A 21,895-nucleotide genomic window follows, 5' to 3' on the forward strand; every position below is an offset into this window, starting at 1 on the left:
ATAAGTGGTTTATTTGTGTTGACCTGAAGATGGTGAACTTTTTGTTGGGACAACAGTCTGGCTTCACCAAGTACCCATGTTTTCTGTGCATGTGGGATAGTAGGGACCGTGCTCAGCATTACACGAAGGACTGGCCTGTGCAGGAGGAATTGGTGCCTTGCAAAGAAAGGAACATCATCAACGACCCTCTGGTGGACAGAGACAGAATACTCTTCCCACCGCTGCACATCAAGCTTGGCTTAATCAAGCAGTTCACCAAGGCTCTGGACAAGGATGGTGACTGCTTCACTTACTTGTGCCAGGATTTTCCAGGATTGACCATGGAGAAGTTGAAAGATGGCATCTTTGGCGGTCCTCAGATCCGTCAGCTCATCAGAGATCCAGAGTTCGGAAACTCAATGAACGAAGTGGAACTGGAAGCGTGGAAGGCATTTGTTCTGGTAGTGAAGAACTTTCTGGGCAACAATAAGGCCAGAAACTACGCAGAACTTGTCAACAACATGCTGACTGCTTTCAGAAACCTGGGCTGCAACATGAGCGTCAAGATGCACTACCTATTTTCACATATGGACCGGTTTCCTGAGAACCTGGGATCAATGAGTGACGAGCAGGGGGAGAGATTCCATCAGGACATGAAAGAGATGGAGACCAGGTATCAGGGTCGCTGGGACGCAGTCATGATGGCTGACTACTGTTGGACTCTGAAGAGAGACCTCCCTGCCACTGAGCATTCCAGGAGTTCCAAGAAACGGAAGTTCAAGCCCTGAAGTTTGAAAAATGGTGAAGCAACATGCAATTTACGTGTACTTACATTTATCAATGCCCACCATTCAGTTTACAGTAATTGATGTTTCTATCAGGTAATCAATATATGTTGTTGGAAAAAACATTTTTTTCTCTTAAAAACATATTTAGGATGATATGTGTTGACAAAAATCAGCTGATAATGCCACAAAAATGTAATCGATTTTGTCACAAGATCTGATTTTTTTCAAATCAACATAGCACAAAAACCTGACCTGATGGAGAGAAACGGGTGCCATTTCCTGATTCAGCAGTGCAAAAATACCCTAAATCAATTGTAGAAATCTAGACAACATTCAAAAAGTAAAAAATTGTTGCCCAGTGTTATTTATGTGTGCAACGACAGCAGCACGGATACTACTAGCCCAGAGATGGAAAGAAGATAAAGTCCCGACCAGAGACAAATGGCTGATGAAGATGATGGACTATGCCGAAATGGCAAAATTGACTGGGAAAATCAGAAACCAGGAAGAGGATAACTTTAACAAGGAATGGGGAAAATTTACAATGTATTTAAGAGAACACTGTAAACAACTAAAAACTTTGGCAGGATTTGAGTAACGCTTGTAATGTACTAAAAATAAAGGGGGGAAATGGATTATTTAAGAAAAATAGAGAAAAGAAGTGAAGCAGTTGAAAAAGATTAAAAATGGTAACCATGGAAGGGTGGAGGGGAGTCAAAGGGTTCAGAGAATCCTAGAGGATTAATGTTTGAATTCAAATTTGCAATGTAAAACTCAATAAAAGAATATTTTAAAAAGCAAACAAAACATTTTCAAGTATTCCACTTTGCATTGTGTGTCACATGACTGCCTAAATAAGATGCTAGGTTGTAATCCTTTATGTTTGGGGCCCATCTGACCTGCAACTTGTGAGTTAGCAGAATATATCTCATCGTGATCCTGACAGGGTTAACAGCTCATTACATCTGTGTGAGGATTATGCTTCACACTGCACAGCTTTGTGGTTACAAAAGCCAAACTTCCCATAATCCCATTAAACAACTTCTTATCTCAGAGATGCTGAGATGTTTCTCAGAACCATTTGTTAAAGAGCTCCTGCTAGTTTCCAAAATGACCCCATGGAGGTATTCCCAGGACTCAGTCAGTCTAAGATGCTGGATGCTGTGAGATTTAAATCACAGTTCCCAGCCCAGCAAAAACCCAGGCCTAAAACTGAGAATAATATTATGAGGGTGTTTTGTCAGAGGTTTTCTCTAAGCAACTGGGCAAAGTGTCCGTGTTCAGCACTTTGTTTAAGTTGTTGGGGGAGGGGGCTGTTTTTTCTTTTTTGTATATTTTTATTTATTGTCAAGAATAATATCTAGATACAGAAGAATAAAAATGTCCTCAGCAGTAGAGGTATTTGTCATTTTTTAGTCAATAACAGTCATTAGCAGGTTGATGAATGCAATACATCAGGTAACAATAGAACAAATAACTAGGGCAGCCCCTATTTCACCCTTTTAGTGATGATTTGGTGATGTTTTGAGGTCACATCCGGGTTTGGCACTGTGCGCAAGTGCATGATTGCGTATCTATTGGACACGCATAAATCGGTTCTTGCCTGTATTAATACTGGGTTACATGGACTCCATATGAGACACCTTCCTATGTTCTTATGTGCCGATCTAGAACAGGAGTAAATACCATGGTCCCCTCCTATTGACATTAGTCTACAACTCTTATCAACTCCTACAACCATGACCAATTGTCAGGGATAACAGTGGTTGTGGCCCAACACATCTGGAGGCTACCACATTAGTTACCCCTGCTCTAGAAGTGAAATCTCTAACTAGGTGTGAGTATCTGCATTTTGTCTATAATGCACACAAATGTAAATGTGTGTGCATAACTATAGTACCACATGATGCACACTTCCATTTCCCAAGCTATGGTTGCCGAGGTATATTTTGAACTGATTATATCATATTACACACCTAAGTAAACATACGTAAACTGGAGCTGTGAGAGTCAACAATCCTCCCCTCCCAAAGCTCTAAAAGAGTGTATCATATGACCTAAATCCCCATAGTTAAATATTTAAATTATGTGACAGAGGGCTAGTCTATCATGAGTCAAAATTCTTTGGACTGAGTTGAAGTTGCATTACATTTCATAATAAAATATTGTATAATCTGACATCTGCTGAGCCAGATGTGACCCAACAGCTGCTTTGCCAAAAATATTGCATTGAGAATATATATGTTTTTATTCAAAGGCCAGGTGCCTTTCCATGAAAATGCCTAAGAAAAGAACTGCAGATGAGTGCTAAATAGATCAACACATTTTCTGACTTGTTCCTGATGTGGATTACATGTCAGACCGGAAGTAAGACCAACTTCCTTTCAAAACCAGGTGTTAGGTTATTTCAGTGCTGTTCTCAGCTACAGCACCTTCAGTGGAAGAAAATGGACAATCAAACTGAGAATTGCGGAGAGGTCCGCGAAGCCTGGACGCGCTGAGCTGAGCACGCGCAGGCTTCAGCATGCAGGGCTCCCGCTGCTTGTGGAGAGGTGTGCGAAGCCTGGAGAGCGTGAGGGGTCAGTGCGCACCGACCCCTCTCACTCTCCAGGCTTCAGCGAAAGCCTGCATTCGCACCATAGGACGCACACACATTTCCCCTTCATTTTTGGAGGGGGGAAAGTGCGTCCTATGGTGCGAAAAATACGGTATTTATCTACTTGCACTTTGACATGCTTTCGAACTGCTAGGTTGGCAGGAGCAGGGACCGAGCAACGGGGATTCGAACCGCCAATCTTCAGTTCACCAAGTCCTAGGCTCTGTGGTTTAACCCACAGCGCCACCCGCATCCCTTAATCTTACTGAATACTCTGCCCAAAATGAGAATGACAGCACCATTACAGCAGTGGGCCCTCTCTTTTTCTGGGAGGCTTGGCACACGCCCAAACTTGCAGAAGGACTATAACTCAGTGGTAGAACACTTGATTGCATGTAGAAGGTCTTTGTTTCATTTCCTGGCGTCTCCAGGTAGATGTCTCCATCTTGAAACCCTGAAGAGCCAATGCCAGTCATTGTAGAGAGCAAGATGGACCAATATTCTAACTCTATATAAGGTTATATAACTGTATAAATACATATAACTCTATATTTCTGTGGTTATCCTCCACTGGAGGCAGCCATGATTCTGATGTAAAAGTGAGCCTCTCACGCATTTTAATTCAGGTCTTCTCAAATTTTACAGCATTTACCAAGATGAGGCAAGACAAACAGAAACCTGGGAATCAGCCCTAACACATATATATTCACAACAAGTTTTCAGAATATGCTTGAAGCCAACAGCACATTTTTCATTATATATAACATATATTTATTTCAACAATATATTACATTTCTTTCTACGCAACCAGGCTATAAATACTCTATGTGCCACTTCTGATAACTCATAGCTTCCCAAGTTTTGAAATTTTATACAAGTATTGAATTAAAAAAATACAAAAGGTAAGAGCAGTCAAAATAGTTTCACAATGTCTTTTTTTTAAAAAAGGGAATATTGTAATTTACAGCACGTGTTAAAAACTCTGGCATACAAACACACAGAAAACTTTCTAACAACTCCTAGGTTGAAAAGCAGTAGTCAAAATCTGAGCAGCTAGTTATGCAACATGTCTGTGATACATGTGAGCTTACTGATAATGCGATTTGCTGGGCTACATTGGCACTACATCAGGATTTCCCCTCTCCCCAGCAAGAATCACAGTTCTGTAAATCAAGAGCGACCAAATAAACAAGGATCACAAAAACATAAGGTAAAACTCCAGGGTCAGTTAGCTGAGCCTATATGTACTGACCAAGCCAAGACAGAATTGTCTGTTTCAGTGTGAACCATTCACTGATAGAACCTCAGCTGATCAAGGACCACACAGCAAAAGAGGACCTCTTTCAGTAAGAGGGATAGTCCCTCTGCTTTTTGCCAGTATCCACCAGGAAGATTTAGACTGAAGGCCCCTTTAATTGAAGAGAAATAAATGGAAATAGTTCAACGAGCCCAGCAAAGTAGCAATAGCACCTTCCTGCAAGAAAGGCACTGGCGAAATGGAAAATCCAAATGGTTCTGGCCAAACACTATTCCATGTTCACATCATTGCATAGAAATGTAGTGTACAGTGGTGCCTCACAAGACGAAATTAATTCGTTCTGCGAGTTTTGTCGTCTTGCGATTTTTTTCGTCTTGCGAAGCACGGTGTCGGGAAAGTTTTGGAAAAGCTTCAAAAATCACCAAAGTCTTCAAAAACCTCAAAAAAGGCTACCACACCGCGTTCTATGAGTTGCTCCTCGAAGTCAAGTCGCAACTGTATTAACGGTGTTAAGAAAAAGGAAACAAACTTGCAAGACGTTTCCGTCTTGCGAAGCAAGCCCATAGGGAAAATCGTCTTGCGAAGCAGCTGAAAAAACAAAAAATCCTTTCGTCTAGCGAGTTTTTTGTCTTGCGAGGCATTCGTCTTGCGAGGTACCACTGTATCAATATTCCACTTCATGTACACCTCACCGTTCACAACACTGTAACCAGGCACTCTAAAACAGGCATAGCCCTGGCAGTGCTTGGTGGTGACTGATAGGCTTCTTGAAGAATGAGTTTGGATCCAGTATTCCACAGAGCACTTTGGGTCCTTCTCACCAAATAAGATGCAGTAAAAGAACACATACACTTTCCAGTCCGGTGAATGTAGATGTTTTGGGCATCACATGCCACTGGCTCAAGAAAAAGGCCATGTTTGGTGCAAGTTCCAGTTATTCCTTCTTTTGGAGGGTTTCTTAAGCGGGAGGTGAGCTAAGAGGCATCCCAGTGCCATAGGCCTGTGCACTGCAAGTCTGAGAAGCATCTTTCCTGAGAGTTAAAAGTTCTGTTTCTTCACCACAGTATGCCGTGGTGTCTGTATCGTCTGAATGATATCCTGACTGGTAGCCACTTGTTGGATCTGAAGCTTCAGACATAACAGACTCATTACTTTTACTGGAGACCAGGCCACTGCAAAATAAAAATACAGAATTAGCAATTCCACAACACGCTCTGCAATTTTTTTCCCAGTTCAATTTTTGTTTTGTTTTGCAGATAAGCATATACCACCAATGGTAATGGTAAAGGACCCCTGGATGGTTAAATCCAGAAAAAGGCAACTATGGGGTTGCAGGGCTCATCTCGCTTTCAGGCCAAGGTAGCCGGCGTTTGTCCACAAACAGCTTTCTGGGTCATGTGGCCAGCATGATTAAACCGCTTCTGGCGCAGTGGAACACTGTGATGGAAGCTAGAGCACACGGAAACACCGTTTACCTTCCCGCCACAGTGATACCTATTTCTCTACTTGCACTGGTGTGCTTTCAAACTGCTAGGTTGGCAGGAGCTGGGACAGAGCAACGGGAGCTCACCCCGTCGAGGGGATTCGAACCGCCGACCTTCTGATTGGCAAGCTCAAGAGGCTCAGTGGTTTAGACCACAGCGCCACCCGCGTCCCACCACCATTGCATCAGGCACTGGGATGGGTGGGAGGCTCCATTGACCCTGCTGAGATACCTGTTCCCAGTTGGCTCCTCTTCTCCCCGACATGAAGTTTGTCACTATAGGTAACTTTTAAGTATGGGTGCCTGAGTTCCCTTGTTTACCTCCTCCCTATCCATCCCTCTTTCCTTCTGGGCCATGTCTTTTGGATTGTAAGTCTGTGGATAGATACTGTCTTCAGTCTTTCAAAAAATAAAATCTTCAAGTGGCCACTCCTGTTCTAAACCATTCTGAAACAAACACATATTGCTCACTTGCCCCTTCTTACCTAAAGGGCAACATCAGCTGTTTAGATTTATCTTCTAGTGCCTTTAGCTCTTCCGAGGCAAGAATCATCCCACTGTCTGTCTGATTATCCTGAAAGACATGTGTCAAATTGATCAATCGATGGCAAAGTGCAATGAGGACTGAAGAGCACAAGCAAAATCAAAGACTTACGTCATGAACTACTGTTGTTACTGTTGGTTCTACAGGAACGTCTTCAAAGGTCTTTACGCTCACAGGACGGCTTTTTCTTTTACTTCCTTTGCGGTGCTGACTGGAAAACAAATATATTGCCTTTGTCAGTGTTCCTGTAAGTTCAGGGGTTGCTAATGTTTAGGGAGGTGCCAATGGGCACTTTTTGTAATTATGAGAGCATATTACAAAAGGGCTGCCATGGTGGAGTGGCATAATGGAACAGCTGCCATGGGGCATGAAGTAACACAAAATGGCTGCCATGCCTAAGAGTATCACAAACAGTGTTGGCTGGTGGCCAAAGGCCCTGGTAGAGGGGAAGGCAGGGAGATCAGTATCAGGTAGAGCCAGAGTCAATAATAGGCAGAGTCATCCCCTGAGTTGCTGTAAAGAAGATGGCGGTAAGTTGGAGGCCAACTGAGGGCAGACTGAAGTTGGTGGGGCAGTACCCCATTCACCCGAGTAGACCAACCAACCTCCACCAACCACAAAATGAGGGAGACATCCCTCCCCACTTGCACATCAACAGGAAAAAGGCACTGACATCAGCCACCATCAACTCTTGGCACCTCTGTTCTGTTCAAAATAGAAGGGAGGGTGCCCATTCCTGCAATCTAATGAAATGTGGGCATGTTTAAGAAGGGGTGTTCGGTGGAGCATAGGCCCAACCAATGCAAACAGGAACTGAGGACGAAGAGCAAACAATATCTCACACATTGTGGATTCTAAGGGGTTATTTACTGAGACTTTACTGAGACCCTTGCAGGCACTGAAATGTAGGTGGGTTCCCACGAGGCAAGACACAGTGATAACAGCAAGAACCTTTATTGAACTAACAGAACTGGACAACAGGGGGCAAAGCCACAGCTTATATAGATTTCTGAAGGTCTGGGCCACTCCCACTCCCAACGCTATTGGCTGTCTCAACTTCCAAGCAGCGAATCATGACTCAGTGTTTAAGGGCCAATGGCAGAGGCCCAAATTCTGAAATGTTTGGTGATTGGATATCATGTATCGAATCAGAACACAGGGGCTCAGAATCCTTAGTCCAGACTCAAGCTCAGGCAAACACAAACCACTGAATACATAACAGGCACCATAGAAGGTATTGGTGGGGTACACTGGTGCCTGTGGGCACCATGGTGGTGACCTTTGATATAGCTGATAAGAGTGCCCTGCTCAAGCTTTTCAGTATCATAATCCAAGATCAGGGCAGCACAACCTGTGACCCACTGAGCCAAATGCAGCTCACCAGCAGGCTACCTGCCTAGGATGCAAAGATAGAGAGTAGTGAAGCAACAATTTGTGTCCCAGTTTGCTTTGGTGGATCACAAATGGCCGTTGTCCTGAACTCCCAAATACTTTCCATGAGTTCAGGGAAAGCAATATGCATTTGGTTCTGATGAGGTATTTCTCTGCAACCAATGACTTTGACCATGCTTTTGATAACCTGGACTGATCTGGAGTCATTTGTAGCGAACTATTTTCATCCCACTTCAAGTCTGTCAGTAAGGTTTGAGCAGAGGCTGGCAGGCTTCTGGCTTGTGTTTATGGCAGACACTTCATCATAATCATACAGTGGTACCACTGGTTACAAACTTAATTCATTCTGGAGGTCCGTTCTTAAACTGAAACCATTCTTATCCTGAGGCACGCTTTCGCTAATGGGGCCTCCCACTGCGCACAAGCCTCTGGCGCACGATTTCCATTCGCATCCTGGAGCAAAGTTCGCAGCCAGGAGCAGCTAATTCCGGGTTAGCAGAGTTCGTAACCAGAAGCGTTCGTAATTTCAGGTGATCCATCTGCCACAAGCATGGAAACCATGGCTGATTACAGAACAAAGTGTCTGTATGAAACAGCCTCTCTTTTTTTACTTTTGATTCTGAAAGCAGTTCTTCTGAAGAAAACCCAAGAGACAATCTTTTCTAAAAATAAAATAATAAACTTCAGTGGCTTACTGTTTTTCAGCATCTTTTCTCTTTTTTAAGATGCAAACTAACAAAGAAGTCTGGGTCACGCTCATAATTCTTTTCATTTGGACTGACTCCGCTGGAGATAGCAGCAGCGGCTGACTCAGCAAACTCACACACACACACCCTCCGCCCTCCAAGCGAATTGTTGAAGTTGGCACCGAACATTCCACAACTCCCCTTCGCCAAAGAAAACCATCTGAGCTGGAAGCATTCCCAATGCTCTGACAATCAGCGCTCCATATTCTCCTTGCAGAGGGCCTCAACAGCTACCTCCATCGCCAAAGTAAGGCACTGAAATTGAACGCTGAAAGGTAGCCTAAAATGGAAGTTGCCCACGGCAGATGTGGTGGTGATCTGAGAATGGCACCTCTGACAGATAAACCGGAAAAGCTCTTTCTAGGAGGCAGAACATTTGAACAAATGGCATATTTACGTTGCTAAAATATTATCTTGGGGCCTTGATGGTGGGGTGGGGGGAATAAATGCCTTCAAAAGTAAGGATGGTTCATATACTCTACCGGACATTACTTAAGGCAATAGTTGGTACAGCGTGTGGCCAATTTATGGTGCTTTACAGATGAATAGTAAGTCTTGCAAATGCTTACTGATTATTTCTCTCACATGAATAAAAAAGCATCCTGAAGTTCCTTATTTGTTTGTTTGTTTAAGGGGACTATTTTGGCTTGCTGGGATCTTATGCAGCAGGGTCAAATTATTTCATTTCTGAAAACTTTTAATGGAGTTTACATTTCCTTGGATACATATTTTAAGTCTATTGAATTAGTATGTTGATTGTTAAATTCCATATTGGCCGTTTTAATGTTTATGTGAAAATTACGCGGAAATTCTGGTTTTTGTATGCTGGTTGTTTAGCCGTAATAATAAATATTCATGCTATTTTTGCATAATTGTTAATAATAATAATAATAATAATAATAATAATAATAATAATAGCAGCATGGGACTGGCCCACCCTAGATCCCACATGAGGGCAAGAAGATGGACCCAAAGATCTGATTGATCAGTACAAGCACCTAGTCCATGATTAGCTCAGGCTGTGCATGGTACACAGGTGCAGAACTTCCCCTTTTTTCTAGTAAGGAGTTTGAGCCAGGGGCGTCCATTTTGTAGAACATATACTCTTCCAGCCACCTACTGCGCTGAGCATGATGACTGCCTGTGGAGGCTGCAAGACCTGCCTTCTTGTGTCCCTTCTTCCTTCCTAGTTTTGCTCCAAAAGCTTTCCTTGTGAGAGGCATTAAGGGATCTGAACCTCTGCCTGGGATCATTGCCGGCTGGCAATGAAGGGGTACTAGTCCAAAACTAACCACAGGGCTCTCCTTGACTTCTTGACTTCTCTGTGTTAGTGACATGCAAGTGGCCTCACGAGCACATTTCCGGATTGGTGAGCCATGGGCAGCATTTCTGTGGATGCCTGTCATTTTTACATTTTCAATATGGGTGCTTCCTTCCTCACCTCCTGAGCCGGATGCAGTGACCATCCCCCGTTGGCGTAGCGGCAACACACCCCTCTGGTCCCAGCAAAATCAGATATGGAATTGCTCTACAAATATTGCAGCCTAGTGAACATGGCTAAATATAAAGGCACAGCAGCACAAACTCCTTCCTCTTTCTCACCACGATCCCCACTTTCAAAGAAAAATCTGGCAGAGAGGGAAATGCCTAGCAGTCCCTATGGGATTCTTATTAGGCCACAAACCTCAGTTCTAACGTGCTGTCGTAATGGAATTGAGAATCGCACACTTCCTCTTCTTCCCTGCAGGAAACAGGTGAGGTTGGCAGGGACAACCCAGAATCCTCTTCTATGTTCAGCAGGGGAGTTTGGGGGAGGACAATATAGTCCTTACCATCCTGATGTAGAAAGACAGACAAAAATAGGGTTTTTAAAAATATATATAGGATCTGTGGCTGGAGGCACTCCAGGGGGGGCCCCTGGGAGTTTACAGTGGTTTTTGGAGCATGACTTTACCTGGCGGACATTTGCTTGCAATACGTTTCCCAGATGTTCCACCAAATCTGAAAAGGTGGGCCTTTGTTTGGGCTCCCCATGCCAGCAGTCCAACATTGTCTGATACCTGAGAGATATAAGAAAACGGTAGCAGTGGTACAAAGCAAAATATGCCCAAGGACAAGATCATATTCTGCTTCTTAGTGGTAATGGTAAAGGTAAAGGTAAAGGTAAAGGGACCCCTGACCATTAGGTCCAGTCGTGACCAACTCTGGGCTTGCGGCACTCATTTCGCTTTATTGGCCGAGGAAGCCGGCGTACAGCTTCCGGGTCATGTGGCCAGCATGACTAAGCCGCTTCTGGCAAACCAGAGCAGCGCACGGAGACACCGTTTACCTTCCCGCCAGAGCGGTACCTATTTATCTACTTGCACTTGGAGGTGCTTTCGAACTGCTATGGTTAGCAGGAGCAGGGACTGAGCAACGGGAGCTCACCCCGTGGCGGGGATTCGAACCGCCAACCTTCTGATCGGCAAGTCCTAGGCTCTGTGGTTTAACCCACAGCGCCACCCGCGTCCCATACTGGTAGGTAATAGCTAAGAGCAACAAGCTGGTCAATAATGTACTGCCAGAACAAGAGAAAAGTCACATTTATTTACACCATTAAAGCACATTTAAAGGACATGGCCTCCCACAAAGAATCCTGGGAACTGTAGTTTGTTGAGGGTGCTAGGAACTGTAGGTCTGTGAGGAGTAAACTGCAGTTCCCAGGATGCTTTGGGCAAAGACATGTGCTATAAATATACCCTGAATGTTCTTTAAATGTATGAGCTGACTGCGACCAAATATTTGACTTCTTGCGCTTCCTCCCTCCCTACCATTAGCAAAAGAGTCCACTGGCCATCAGTGGCTGAATTAGAGGGAGATTTTTTTCTGACCCACTCCTAAGTAAAATTTTCCATTTCTGAGACAAGGCATGTTTGCACCAGTAAAAATTCTTACATTTCAGGTGTTGTATAGTCTGGCGCCCTCATCCTCGTTCCCTCTTTCAGTCTTCTGCAGAACTCCTCATCAATCTTGACACCAGGGTATGGCGAGGCTCCTGAAATGGCAGATTTCCTTTTAGTAAGGTGCTTAAGATGCTGCTGTTGATTTTCAGCGGAATATATGTCAATTCACTGAAATAAGAGCTAACTAAAATGATAGAAGCTCAATTAGACTGGATCTAGAGAGACTCACTTACATTGGACAGGGAAATAAAATGACTGTTTGCATGAGCAACAGTCATAGAATGTTCCTGAGATGTGAAGATATTTGATCTGAGTTTCATATTGCCAAGCTCTCATTTTTCATTATTATTGTTATTAATTTGTAAATTTTAATTTGCAAGGAAAAGAAGGGGGGGAGAAGGGGGGGAGATTAAGTAAAATTTGAGGAGTGTCACCATCCTTATCATCATCAAACAGAGAACTATCCCGAGACCTCCGGGTATAGAGTGGTATATAAATTCAATCAATCATCATCGTCATCATATTACTAATAACAACAGTAAATCACCATCAATGAAAACTATCCAATTTCCAACCAGGAAAAGGATGCTTATTGCCAGAAGTGAGAAATGTTGAGAACTGCAGTGGCAAAGTCTCCTTGAGATAGATTGGGCACATCAAGAAAATTATACAACTGCTTATCCATAGAGAATATCAGTATGTTTTATTAGAGCAAAATTATAAGCAATTATTTATCTTGATTAAAAAGAATATGGAATATTGGTAAAGCTCATTTAAAGCCCACTCTATATCCCCATCTTGCTTTCTCACTGAGGACTAACAGACTGCAGACTACAAATACATTTTCTATTCTGTAACTGAAAAACATGAACTAGTTTGCCTGCAAGTTATGGAGACATGGACAAGCATCTAAAGGAGATTGCATTCATTAACTCTGTTATCAAAATGTTAGAAGTATACCATGAAATCCTATGGCAAGGAGGGAGGGGATTCAAAGGTAGTTTAACCAGCCATCTAAAGCCTTTCCCATCTTGCTCTGTTTTTCCTTTATTCTTCTTTAGGCAGTTTCTCTCCCACTGGGAACAATGGTAGAAAAATTACCAGAAAGGACTGCTAAGCTGGTTTAAATGTCTCCCTGGCCTGTTGGGGAACTGAAATGGCTCTGAATCCAAGCATTTTCATGTGCTCTCCTTCGAATGACCCTGAACCACCTCAACAAACATTTTTTTTGCACTTCCAACACTGGAGTTCTGACACCTGGTTTGCAGGATCTCCCTCTCAGAAGTCAGAGTTCTGCCTCTGATGTTGGGGACATCCTATGGCCCATGAGATGCCCTCCCAAGGCCCATGGGATTTCACCGTGGGTACCCAAAGTAATGTGACTTACCTAAGGAAAATATCTCCCACAGCAGTACACCAAAGGACCAAACATCACTTTGAATGGTGTATACTCTATCAAAAATGGTTTCCGGTGCCATCCACTTTAGGGGTAGTCTAGCCTAAATGTTTATTAGCAAAGCAATAGACAAAAGGAAACATTAAATATATACCACAATGTCATTGTTAATATGTTTTCCAAGTAAATGTCCCACTATTTCAGAGACGGAAACTTACATCTCCCTTCCTGACATAATCTGGATCTTTGTAGATATCTCGGGCCAATCCAAAATCACAAATTTTGACCACATTGTTCTCCGATAAGAGGATATTGCGAGCTGCCAGATCTCTGTGGATACACTGCAAGGATAGGAACAATGGGCCTGTTATTTGGATTGTTCCAAAGAGCTTTGTTAACCTTGTCTTAATTGGTATCTTCCTTGCAAGGCTCAGCACTTTGTGGGTTATTAAAATGAATGTCCCAATAAGGCTTAAATGAAACTCAGAGTTCATGCGAGACACAGTCTTTTGCACTGTCTTAGAAGATAAACGAGAGAAGATAAATATTTGAAAACACATCCAGAGGTCCGTTCTTAAACCAAAGCGTTCTTAAACCAAGGCATGCTTTCCCATAGCAGCAGGGGATTCAATTTGCACTCAACAGCAAGTGGAACATGTTCTGCTTCCAAGGCAAAGTTCACAAACCAAAACACCTACTTCCAGGTTTGTAGCATTCTTCATCCAAGTTGTTCATAAACTAAGCTGTTCTTAAACCAAGGTGCCACTGTATTTTACAGATGATGTGAGTTTGAGAACCATGGCTTACATCACCCCACCCCACCGACCACTTGAAAATTGTTGAGAGTCTTGATAGTCCAACTTAATGACTTCTCTGACTGTTTTAGCAATTGTAATGTTCTGCATTAGATGCTGTACGTTTTTTTAAAAAATTGAATTTTATAGCTTCTTTTATTTCCTATATACTGTATTTTATTGTATTGCAATTTGAATTCCGTAGGATTCAAACCACAATACAATAAAACATAAAGAAATAAAAGCAGCAACAACAAAAAAATCAATATGAGTATTTGAAGCGAGGGATTTGCCATCTCCCCGTCTTTAACCGTAAATCCACAGACATGCTGCAGAGCTGATGGATGAAGCTCATGGACCATGTCCTCAGACAACAGTTTGGAAACCCCTGTTGTAAGGCACTTAAAAAACTCTGAATTAAAGGCCAGTGTATGCCTGGTGACAGGTGAATTTACAAGTGCTGACATCTTTAGCAAAGAACTTTACAATATCAACTGCTTTAAATCAGAGTGTATAGCAACGTTGTGTGAACTCTGGCACTATCCTTATCACAGTTGTTTCCAGTGACATGCAGTCATCCAACAAATGTCATTTCCCATCCCAAGAGGAATGCCTTACTTTCCGTGAGGCCAGGAATTCCATCCCCCGGGCCACCTGGAAGCTATAGCAGATGAGGTCCTCCAGGCTTAGTGGGTTCTTGCAAGGATCTTCAGATGTTGCTGCAAAGAGAAAGGTCAGTGTATATAAATGCGTAATACACGGCACATCCTGATTAGCACCAGGTAACACTTAGTATACAGAAACCCCATCCTTCAGATTCCTCCCTTCATTTCTGGCTTCCAGGGATGCTTGGAGCTGTGCAGTGGGAGTTACCCTCAGTGATTCAGCATGGAAAAGCATTTCAGAATGTCATATTGTTAAAGGAAACTTCCATACTGCACCAACAGCTGCACAATGAAGGATATAACATGTGTATTTTAGAGTGATACAAAATTCATATTTTATTTTTAAAACATTCATAAATTGTGTATTTTATCAGCGAATGGTACAGGAACACCTAATCCTATAAGAATGGGGAAGCCAAGGAAACACACTTTGATCTCAATATTCTAAAGCCATGGATAACGATGTAAGAGAAAAACCCACCATCCCCCTCTTCTAAATCGCAGAGAGATCGCTCCTCTCCAAAGCCGGAACTGGCTGAGCTCTGGCTGCTTGCAATGCTGTCCAGACGTTTCTTCGGGTCTGCAGAGACTTCACCATTTCCCTGCCTGTACCGAGCATGATTGGCCTACAACGTTGAAAGAAAGAAAGAAAGAAAGAAAGAAAGAAAGAAAGAAAGAAAGAAAGAAAGAAAAGGAGGAGGAGGAAGAGGAAGAGGAGGAGGAGGAGGAGGAGGAGGAGAAGAAGAAGAAGAAGAAGAAGAAGAAGAAGAAGAAGAAGAAGAAGAAGAAGAAGAAAGGAGGGGGACAACAGAACTTGCATTATCCTATCATGACATTAAATAAAGGGGTGAAAACTCAAACTTTGTTAAAAAGGGAATATTGATGAGACAAATGTAATGAGCAGTGGGGTAGGAGAGCTGAAAATAATGCCAATATATTTCACATCTGGCAACCAACATGACCTTTTGGTTTCAGATAGTACACGGGTAGACGAGTCTTAAAAACCCAAGGCACAAATTTTCAAGGCCCTCTAGCAGCTATGGCAGCTCCTTTACCAGACGTAATGTATTGAGTGTTAACTCTGGAACTGTATACTCAATTCTGACCAAACTAAGCCTCCTAGAACACAGTATACATCAGGGTTTCCTAATGATATAACAGAGTATAATTTAGTAATCTACCATGAGAATAATGGAAATGTCCACATAGTAATTGCAAATGTAAAGTGTTAAGGAAGGTATAAACCCGTGTTGGCCATGATACGGCCTACAGAAGTGTAGGTTTCACTTAGAAATGTTAAATCGTTGTTTTAACTCCTATTTTTTTAAATATTTCTATTTCATTGAAAATTTTCAGTGAGAAAATAAAGCCACAGACAAAAACGAAAGCAAAAAACCAAAACCAAACAAAAAGAATACTTGAAATTGTGACACAATACAAAATATAGGTATGTAAGTAATAGTTTTTCCAACTAATGAAAAATTACTAATGAGACATTATAATTTTTATAATTGCCTTTTCATAACTGCATTCCAAATAGCATTGCATTTATCCAGTTATTTTAACTCCTATTCACATCCAAAAGATCTCACAGTAGAGAAGTCAAAAGGTCTAAAAACTGAAAAGCAGAGCATCCTTCCCCCTACATTTCATGCAGGCCTCACCTTGTATGGAACAAAATCACTCCGCTTGCTTCTCAAGTACACCGACAGATTTCCAAACTTGCAGTACTCAACAATCACCATGAGTGGCCCTAAAGGAACAAAATGGGAACAAGATTAAGAGAACTTTCTCACAGCCTTTCCTCTAGCAACTGCCTATATCAGGTGTGGCTAACCTGTGGCCCTCCAGATGCTGCTGAACTCTAAATCCCATTGGCTCCAAGCAGGATGGTCAATGTTCAGAGAGACGGGAGTTGGAGTCCTGCAACATCTGGAGTTCCTCACCCCTGCTCCATATCACGCCTGGAAAATGTGTGGTCCAGCAAGCAGAATGAAGCCCTCCTTACCATCACTGAAGACGCACCAGGGATGAATGAAAATATCTGTTCTTGCTTTTGTTTTGTCTGGTAGGCGTCAAATTGTGCGGGCCTCCTCTGTACATGTTGTATTATATAGTTGCTCTCACTTTCCCCATGCAACATTTTTGTAAGTATTTTAAATATTTGATCCCCACCGGAAAGACACTGATTAGCTTACCAGAAACTAATAATAATAATAAAACAGTGAGAAAAAGGTATAAAACTGGAAAAAAAACATAAACCCAGTGGCAAAATATTTAACATTAAAATGGGAGGGTAAATCAAGAGACCAAGCATAATTCTGCGGGATTCTATAAATCTCCATTGTATCTTTCTCAACCTAGAGCTTCTTTTAAAAGTTAAATACCTCAAAGGCACAAAGAATCAATAGGTTCTTTGCCTAGTGAAAGTTCCCCTCCTGAACCTGAACCTTGGCTTCCACTTTTCACCATTATTTCAGCCAATGAGAAACTGGGTTCATGCATTTGCTGCAATAAGGCCTAGCTTTGCCATAAAACAGACCAGGAATGGGCAGGGTGAATGCATTTTTCCCCCAGCCGGCAGTGGCTTTCTAAGGATGCACAGAAAGGAACACTACCCCACATACACATTGCAACCAAGGAAGGAAAGCTCTGATTTGCTGTTGTTTGCATTGCTGTTTTACGAAACGCTGTGTCTATTTTTGTTACACCTATTTTTGTGGCTTTTGTTTCTTGATTGCTGACCTCCAGGTTGTAGACAGAAGTCTCTGCAGGCCTAGCTGCTTGAAACCCATTAATGGCAGACTCCGGGGGGTAAAGCAGTGAGCACCACTGAGCTATGCCCTCTCCACAAAGTAACAAAGAGCAACACTTACCTCCCGGCTTTGTACAGGCCCCAAGTAAATTGACCACGTTGAGATGATGCCCAATATGAATGAGGATTTTGAGCTCCGACATCAGTGCCCTATGTTCACTGTGTGTTGCACCCTCTATAAATGAAAAAGAAAGATAGATATTGTCCTGTCTATAGAGTAGCAATAAAGGTCCGCTTGCCATCTTCCTTCCAAGTAGGATGGGAAGGGACCACACAATCCAACAGGTCCGTGTGGCTTCTTTATTACAAGAGAGCAAAATCTTGCGTGATCAAACTTAAAGCCTATGTTCATTAAAGCGTTTCTATGAACCTAAGAAGGTGCCTTATATCAAATCAGACCACTGGTCCATGTAGCTCCGTGTTGTTTATATATTGACTGCTAGTGGCTCTATTTCCCTGGAAAATAGTGGCTCTATTCCCTCTTTTCCCTGGAAAAGACCCTGATGTTGGGAAAGATTGAGGGCACAAGGAGAAGGGGACGACAGAGGGTGAGATGATTGGACAGTGTTCTCGAAGCTACCAGCATGAGTCTGACCAAACTGCAGGAGACAGTGGAAGACAGGGGGGCATGGCGTGCCCTGGTCCATGGGGTCACGAAGAGTCGGACACGACTAAATGACTAAACAACAACAACAATGGCTCTATAATTTTAGAGAGGAGTCTTTCAAAGCCCAACCTGGAGAAAGAAGTTACACAGCGATCAACTCAGGAATCCGGCTTGACAAAGCAAGTTCAAGGGCAGACGGAGAAGGAAGAGGCAGCAGTTATTCCCTATACAACACAAATGGTAAGACCCAAAGTTCTACAGGAACAAAAGCTTTTGCCTTGGATGATGGAATTTAGAGAGTGCTGGGAAGCATTTGAAGTTAAGGAAGTCTTCTACTCTAGTGGGACTCTGAAACAGGTGATCAACTACTTGGACAAATACTTTTTGGATTATAAAGATGAGGATTGGGAGTGGAACTGGGGGGAAGGAGACAATCAGATGAAGAAAAATGGAAATTATTACAGGATGGAACCCTCCAGAGACCCACTCCCCCAGAAACTAACAATAGTCAAAGAAGTGCGTAAGTACAAACAAGAACAAAAAAATCTGCAGAAGGGGCCTAGAAGAGACTTAAGAGCCTCGAACATCAGAACACCGGATTGATGGACTAAGTAATGGACAGAAAGGACTGATATGACCCAAAACCAGGATGAAGGGACGTTGGATGAAAATTAGAAATTGTTTATGTTAATTTTGGAATTAATGTAATATTATTGAAATTTGAGGGATTTGCCGGAAAGGAACTAAATTGGCTTTAGTAGAAATGTTCTTAAAGAAAAATGTATGAATATGTTGTGTTTTTGAAATTTTAAGATTTTTAACATAAGATAAGGCTAAATGGGGTAAGGTAAATTGAATAATAGATTATTTTAAAAGAGGGAAAGGGAATGCTGTTTAATAAATAAGATAGAGTGTGATGATTAACTATATAAATTAAAATTGAGAAATATGGGAAGAATTTGCTGAAATAACGAACTAAACTAGAATACAAAAAGGGAGGTGTGAGGAGGTTCAAGAACTAAGCAAATGAAAAACTGTAATTGAAGATTTGTATTTTTTCTTTTTCTTTTTCCTTTTTCTATTTTTTCTTTTTTTGGGCTAGGGTCGGGGATCTTTTATGTATTGATGAAATCTTGAATAAATACTTTTTTAAAAAAAAAAAAAAAGCCCAACCTGGAGATGTAGGGGACTGAACCTGGGACTTCCTGAACAGGGGCATAGCGTGGGTTACCGGTGCCTCAGGGCAGGGCAAGTGTTGCACCCCCTGGTGGACTAGGCAGTGGCCAGTCCCTTCGCCAGCCAGCATCTAATCAAGTGCGCTTCTCCTTGCAAACTAGCCCCAACCTGGAGCAGAGATAAGGCAAAGAAATGCGAAAACAAGAGCGCCGCTGTGTTGCCTTACCCTCCTGCCCTTGCCACAAGGTGCTCTGGGCAATGCACATGGCTCTGACAGTGCTTTCCCGCCTTCCTCTTCCTTCCTCACTCCCTCCCAGCCAGCCATGGGGCGGGTCCCATGCAGGCATCCCTTTTCTGGCCACGAGGAGGAGGAGGAGAAGACACCCCAGCTCCAAAGACCCAGCCCAGGCACAGCTTGCCTCTGGGCAGTTCCAGTCTCGGTGAGGGACCCTGTCATGAGGGCACCTGGTTGTACCCCCTCAGAAATTTGCACCCGGGCCCATGACCCCCCTGCCCCTCCCTCATGCTGTGCCACTGTTTCTGAATGCAAAGCAGATGCTCTTCGACAGAGCTACTGTGAGGGTCGGCTCCTTGCTTGAAGGAAGCCACAAGAGGAAGCAAGATGGTATTTCATCTTAGTTTAACAAAGAAAGCATAGTGCATTTAATGTGCTTAATGAAAATTTAATAGAGAATAGGCATAAGCCAGGCTTCCTCTACCTCGGCCCTCCAGATGTTTTGAGACTACAATTCCCATCATCCCTGACCACTGGTCCTGCTAGCTAGGGATCATGGGAGTTGTAGGCCAAAAACATCTGGAGGGCCGAGGCTGAGGAAGCCTGGCATAAACAGTGGGCAGAAAGCATGTGTGGAGTTCAAAATATCTAAAACAATCTAACGAACTGGGAAAAGAAACTCATTGCTTAATGGAAACAATTAATACAATAAAAATGAATATACAGTGGTACCTAGGGTTACACACGCTTCAGGTTACAGACACTTCAGATCACAGACTCCGCTAACCCAGAAATAGTACCTCGGGTTAAGAACTTTGCTTCAGGATGAGAACAGAAATTGCGCGGCGACAGCGGGAGGCCCCATTAGCTAAAGTGGTACCTCAGGTTAAGAAGAGTTTCAGGTTAAGAACGGACCTCTAGAACAAATTAAGTTCTTAACCTGAAGTACCACTGTACTCTCCCAATATTCTATTACTGTTATGAAAGCTTCTCACCCCCTAGGTTGCATTAAGTGAGAAAAGTATGGCAAGTTTATATCTTGTAGCTATATCCAATAGCTGCAACCAATTGAGGTCTTACAATGTCATCAACAAATGCTGATTGCCCAGAACATCCTTCATAGGTGAATTTTAGTTCTCGAGCCTCACCTTTAAGCATTTTGACTGCAACGGTCCGGCAGGTAGTCATTTTATCGATTCCAAATGCATCTGCTTCAATCACTTGGCCAAAGGCTCCCCGACCAAGCGGCTTACCTGGAGACAAAATAAAACAAAAAGATAAACTTTCAAAATATTTCTACTGTCCAAGCAATTGAAGGGAGCTGGCTACGTATTTAGCAAACAAGCCTGGTGGATCGCGCTGCAATGAAGGCAGAGAGCACCACAGCTATAAAGGGAACAAACATAAAAGCAGAATCCTGCCACCTCACATGTTGTGTTACAGTAAAACACACACCTCAGTGTCGACCAAGGTTTCTGGAAATGGCATCAAAAAAAGAAGTCTAGAGCACGGGGTTCCCAATTGTGGTCTGTGGCCCACCAATGGTCTGGAAGCTTCATTTAGACGTGGCCCTTGACCTGTCTAGGGCTTTGCGGTTATAGAGAGAAGATGGCACACCTAGTAAATTCAATGCTCATATTCAGTGCTTTTTTTCCTAGAAAAACTACTGTGAAGTTGTTACAGTAAATGTCACACTTTTTAATCGAAAAGAGAGACTGCGTACCCTTGAGTAAAAGGTAAAGGGACCCCTGACCATTAGGTCCAGTTGTGACCGACTCTGGGGTTGCGGCACTCATCTCGCTTTATTGGCCGAGGGAGCCGGCGTACAGCTTCCGGGTCATGTGGCCAGCATGACTAAGCTGCTTCTGGCAAACCAGAGCAGCGAATGGAACCGCCGTTTACCTTCCCACCAGAGCGGTACCTATTTATCTACTTGCACTTTGACGTGCTTTCGAACTGCTAGGTTGGCAGGAGCTGGGACCGAGGAATGGGAGCTCACCCCGTCATGGGGATTCAAACCACCGACCTTCTGATCAGCAAGTCCTAGGTTCCGTGGTTTAACCCACAACGCCACCCGCGTCCCTACCCTTGAGTACCCCCTGAATTTTAATTGTATTTTTATTGCTTCTTTTATTTCTTGAATTTTAATGCATACAACTTGAAATCCATGGAATTCAAATTATAATACAAAACATCCAATACATAAAAGCAGCCATATGAATGCAATTTTTAAAAAATCAAACAGCATTGCATTGCAACTGCTACAAAAGGCGGAAAAATCATTATGTGGTCTGCCAAGACTATGTTAAAAAAAAGGAAAGTTTGGGCACCACTGGGCTCAAGTGATTTTGTCTCTAGGCTGTTGAACTGGAGAACAGTAGGCAGCACAGTTCAACAGAATCAGGGAAACTAGTCCCTCCAATTTGTAAGCACTGTTTCATCGCCCCAGAAGTGTGCCACTATGATGTAGACACTCTGC

At 42.9% G+C, this 21,895-nt stretch overlaps 1 protein-coding gene across 1 annotated transcript in view; it reads right to left on the reverse strand.

Moving 5' to 3' along the window:
- Positions 1 to 4,110: 4,110 nt before the first annotated feature.
- Positions 4,111 to 21,895, reverse strand: part of KDR (kinase insert domain receptor) — a 48,616-nt gene continuing 30,831 nt past the window's right edge. Inside the window, exons 18-30 of the mRNA XM_077934288.1 lie at positions 20,565 to 20,669; positions 17,460 to 17,573; positions 16,248 to 16,336; positions 15,065 to 15,209; positions 14,537 to 14,637; positions 13,343 to 13,465; positions 13,116 to 13,227; positions 11,721 to 11,820; positions 10,741 to 10,846; positions 10,471 to 10,622; positions 6,760 to 6,859; positions 6,590 to 6,678; positions 4,111 to 5,793 (exon numbers count right to left, since the gene is read on the reverse strand). Of these exons, the coding sequence (XP_077790414.1) occupies positions 5,580 to 5,793; positions 6,590 to 6,678; positions 6,760 to 6,859; positions 10,471 to 10,622; positions 10,741 to 10,846; positions 11,721 to 11,820; positions 13,116 to 13,227; positions 13,343 to 13,465; positions 14,537 to 14,637; positions 15,065 to 15,209; positions 16,248 to 16,336; positions 17,460 to 17,573; positions 20,565 to 20,669 (1,550 nt within the window). The 3' untranslated portion in view covers positions 4,111 to 5,579. The remainder of the gene's footprint in view (positions 5,794 to 6,589; positions 6,679 to 6,759; positions 6,860 to 10,470; positions 10,623 to 10,740; positions 10,847 to 11,720; positions 11,821 to 13,115; positions 13,228 to 13,342; positions 13,466 to 14,536; positions 14,638 to 15,064; positions 15,210 to 16,247; positions 16,337 to 17,459; positions 17,574 to 20,564; positions 20,670 to 21,895) is intronic.

The sequence above is a fragment of the Podarcis muralis genome, chromosome 9 (assembly GCF_964188315.1).
Source record: "Podarcis muralis chromosome 9, rPodMur119.hap1.1, whole genome shotgun sequence".
Lineage (NCBI taxonomy): Eukaryota > Metazoa > Chordata > Lepidosauria > Squamata > Lacertidae > Podarcis > Podarcis muralis.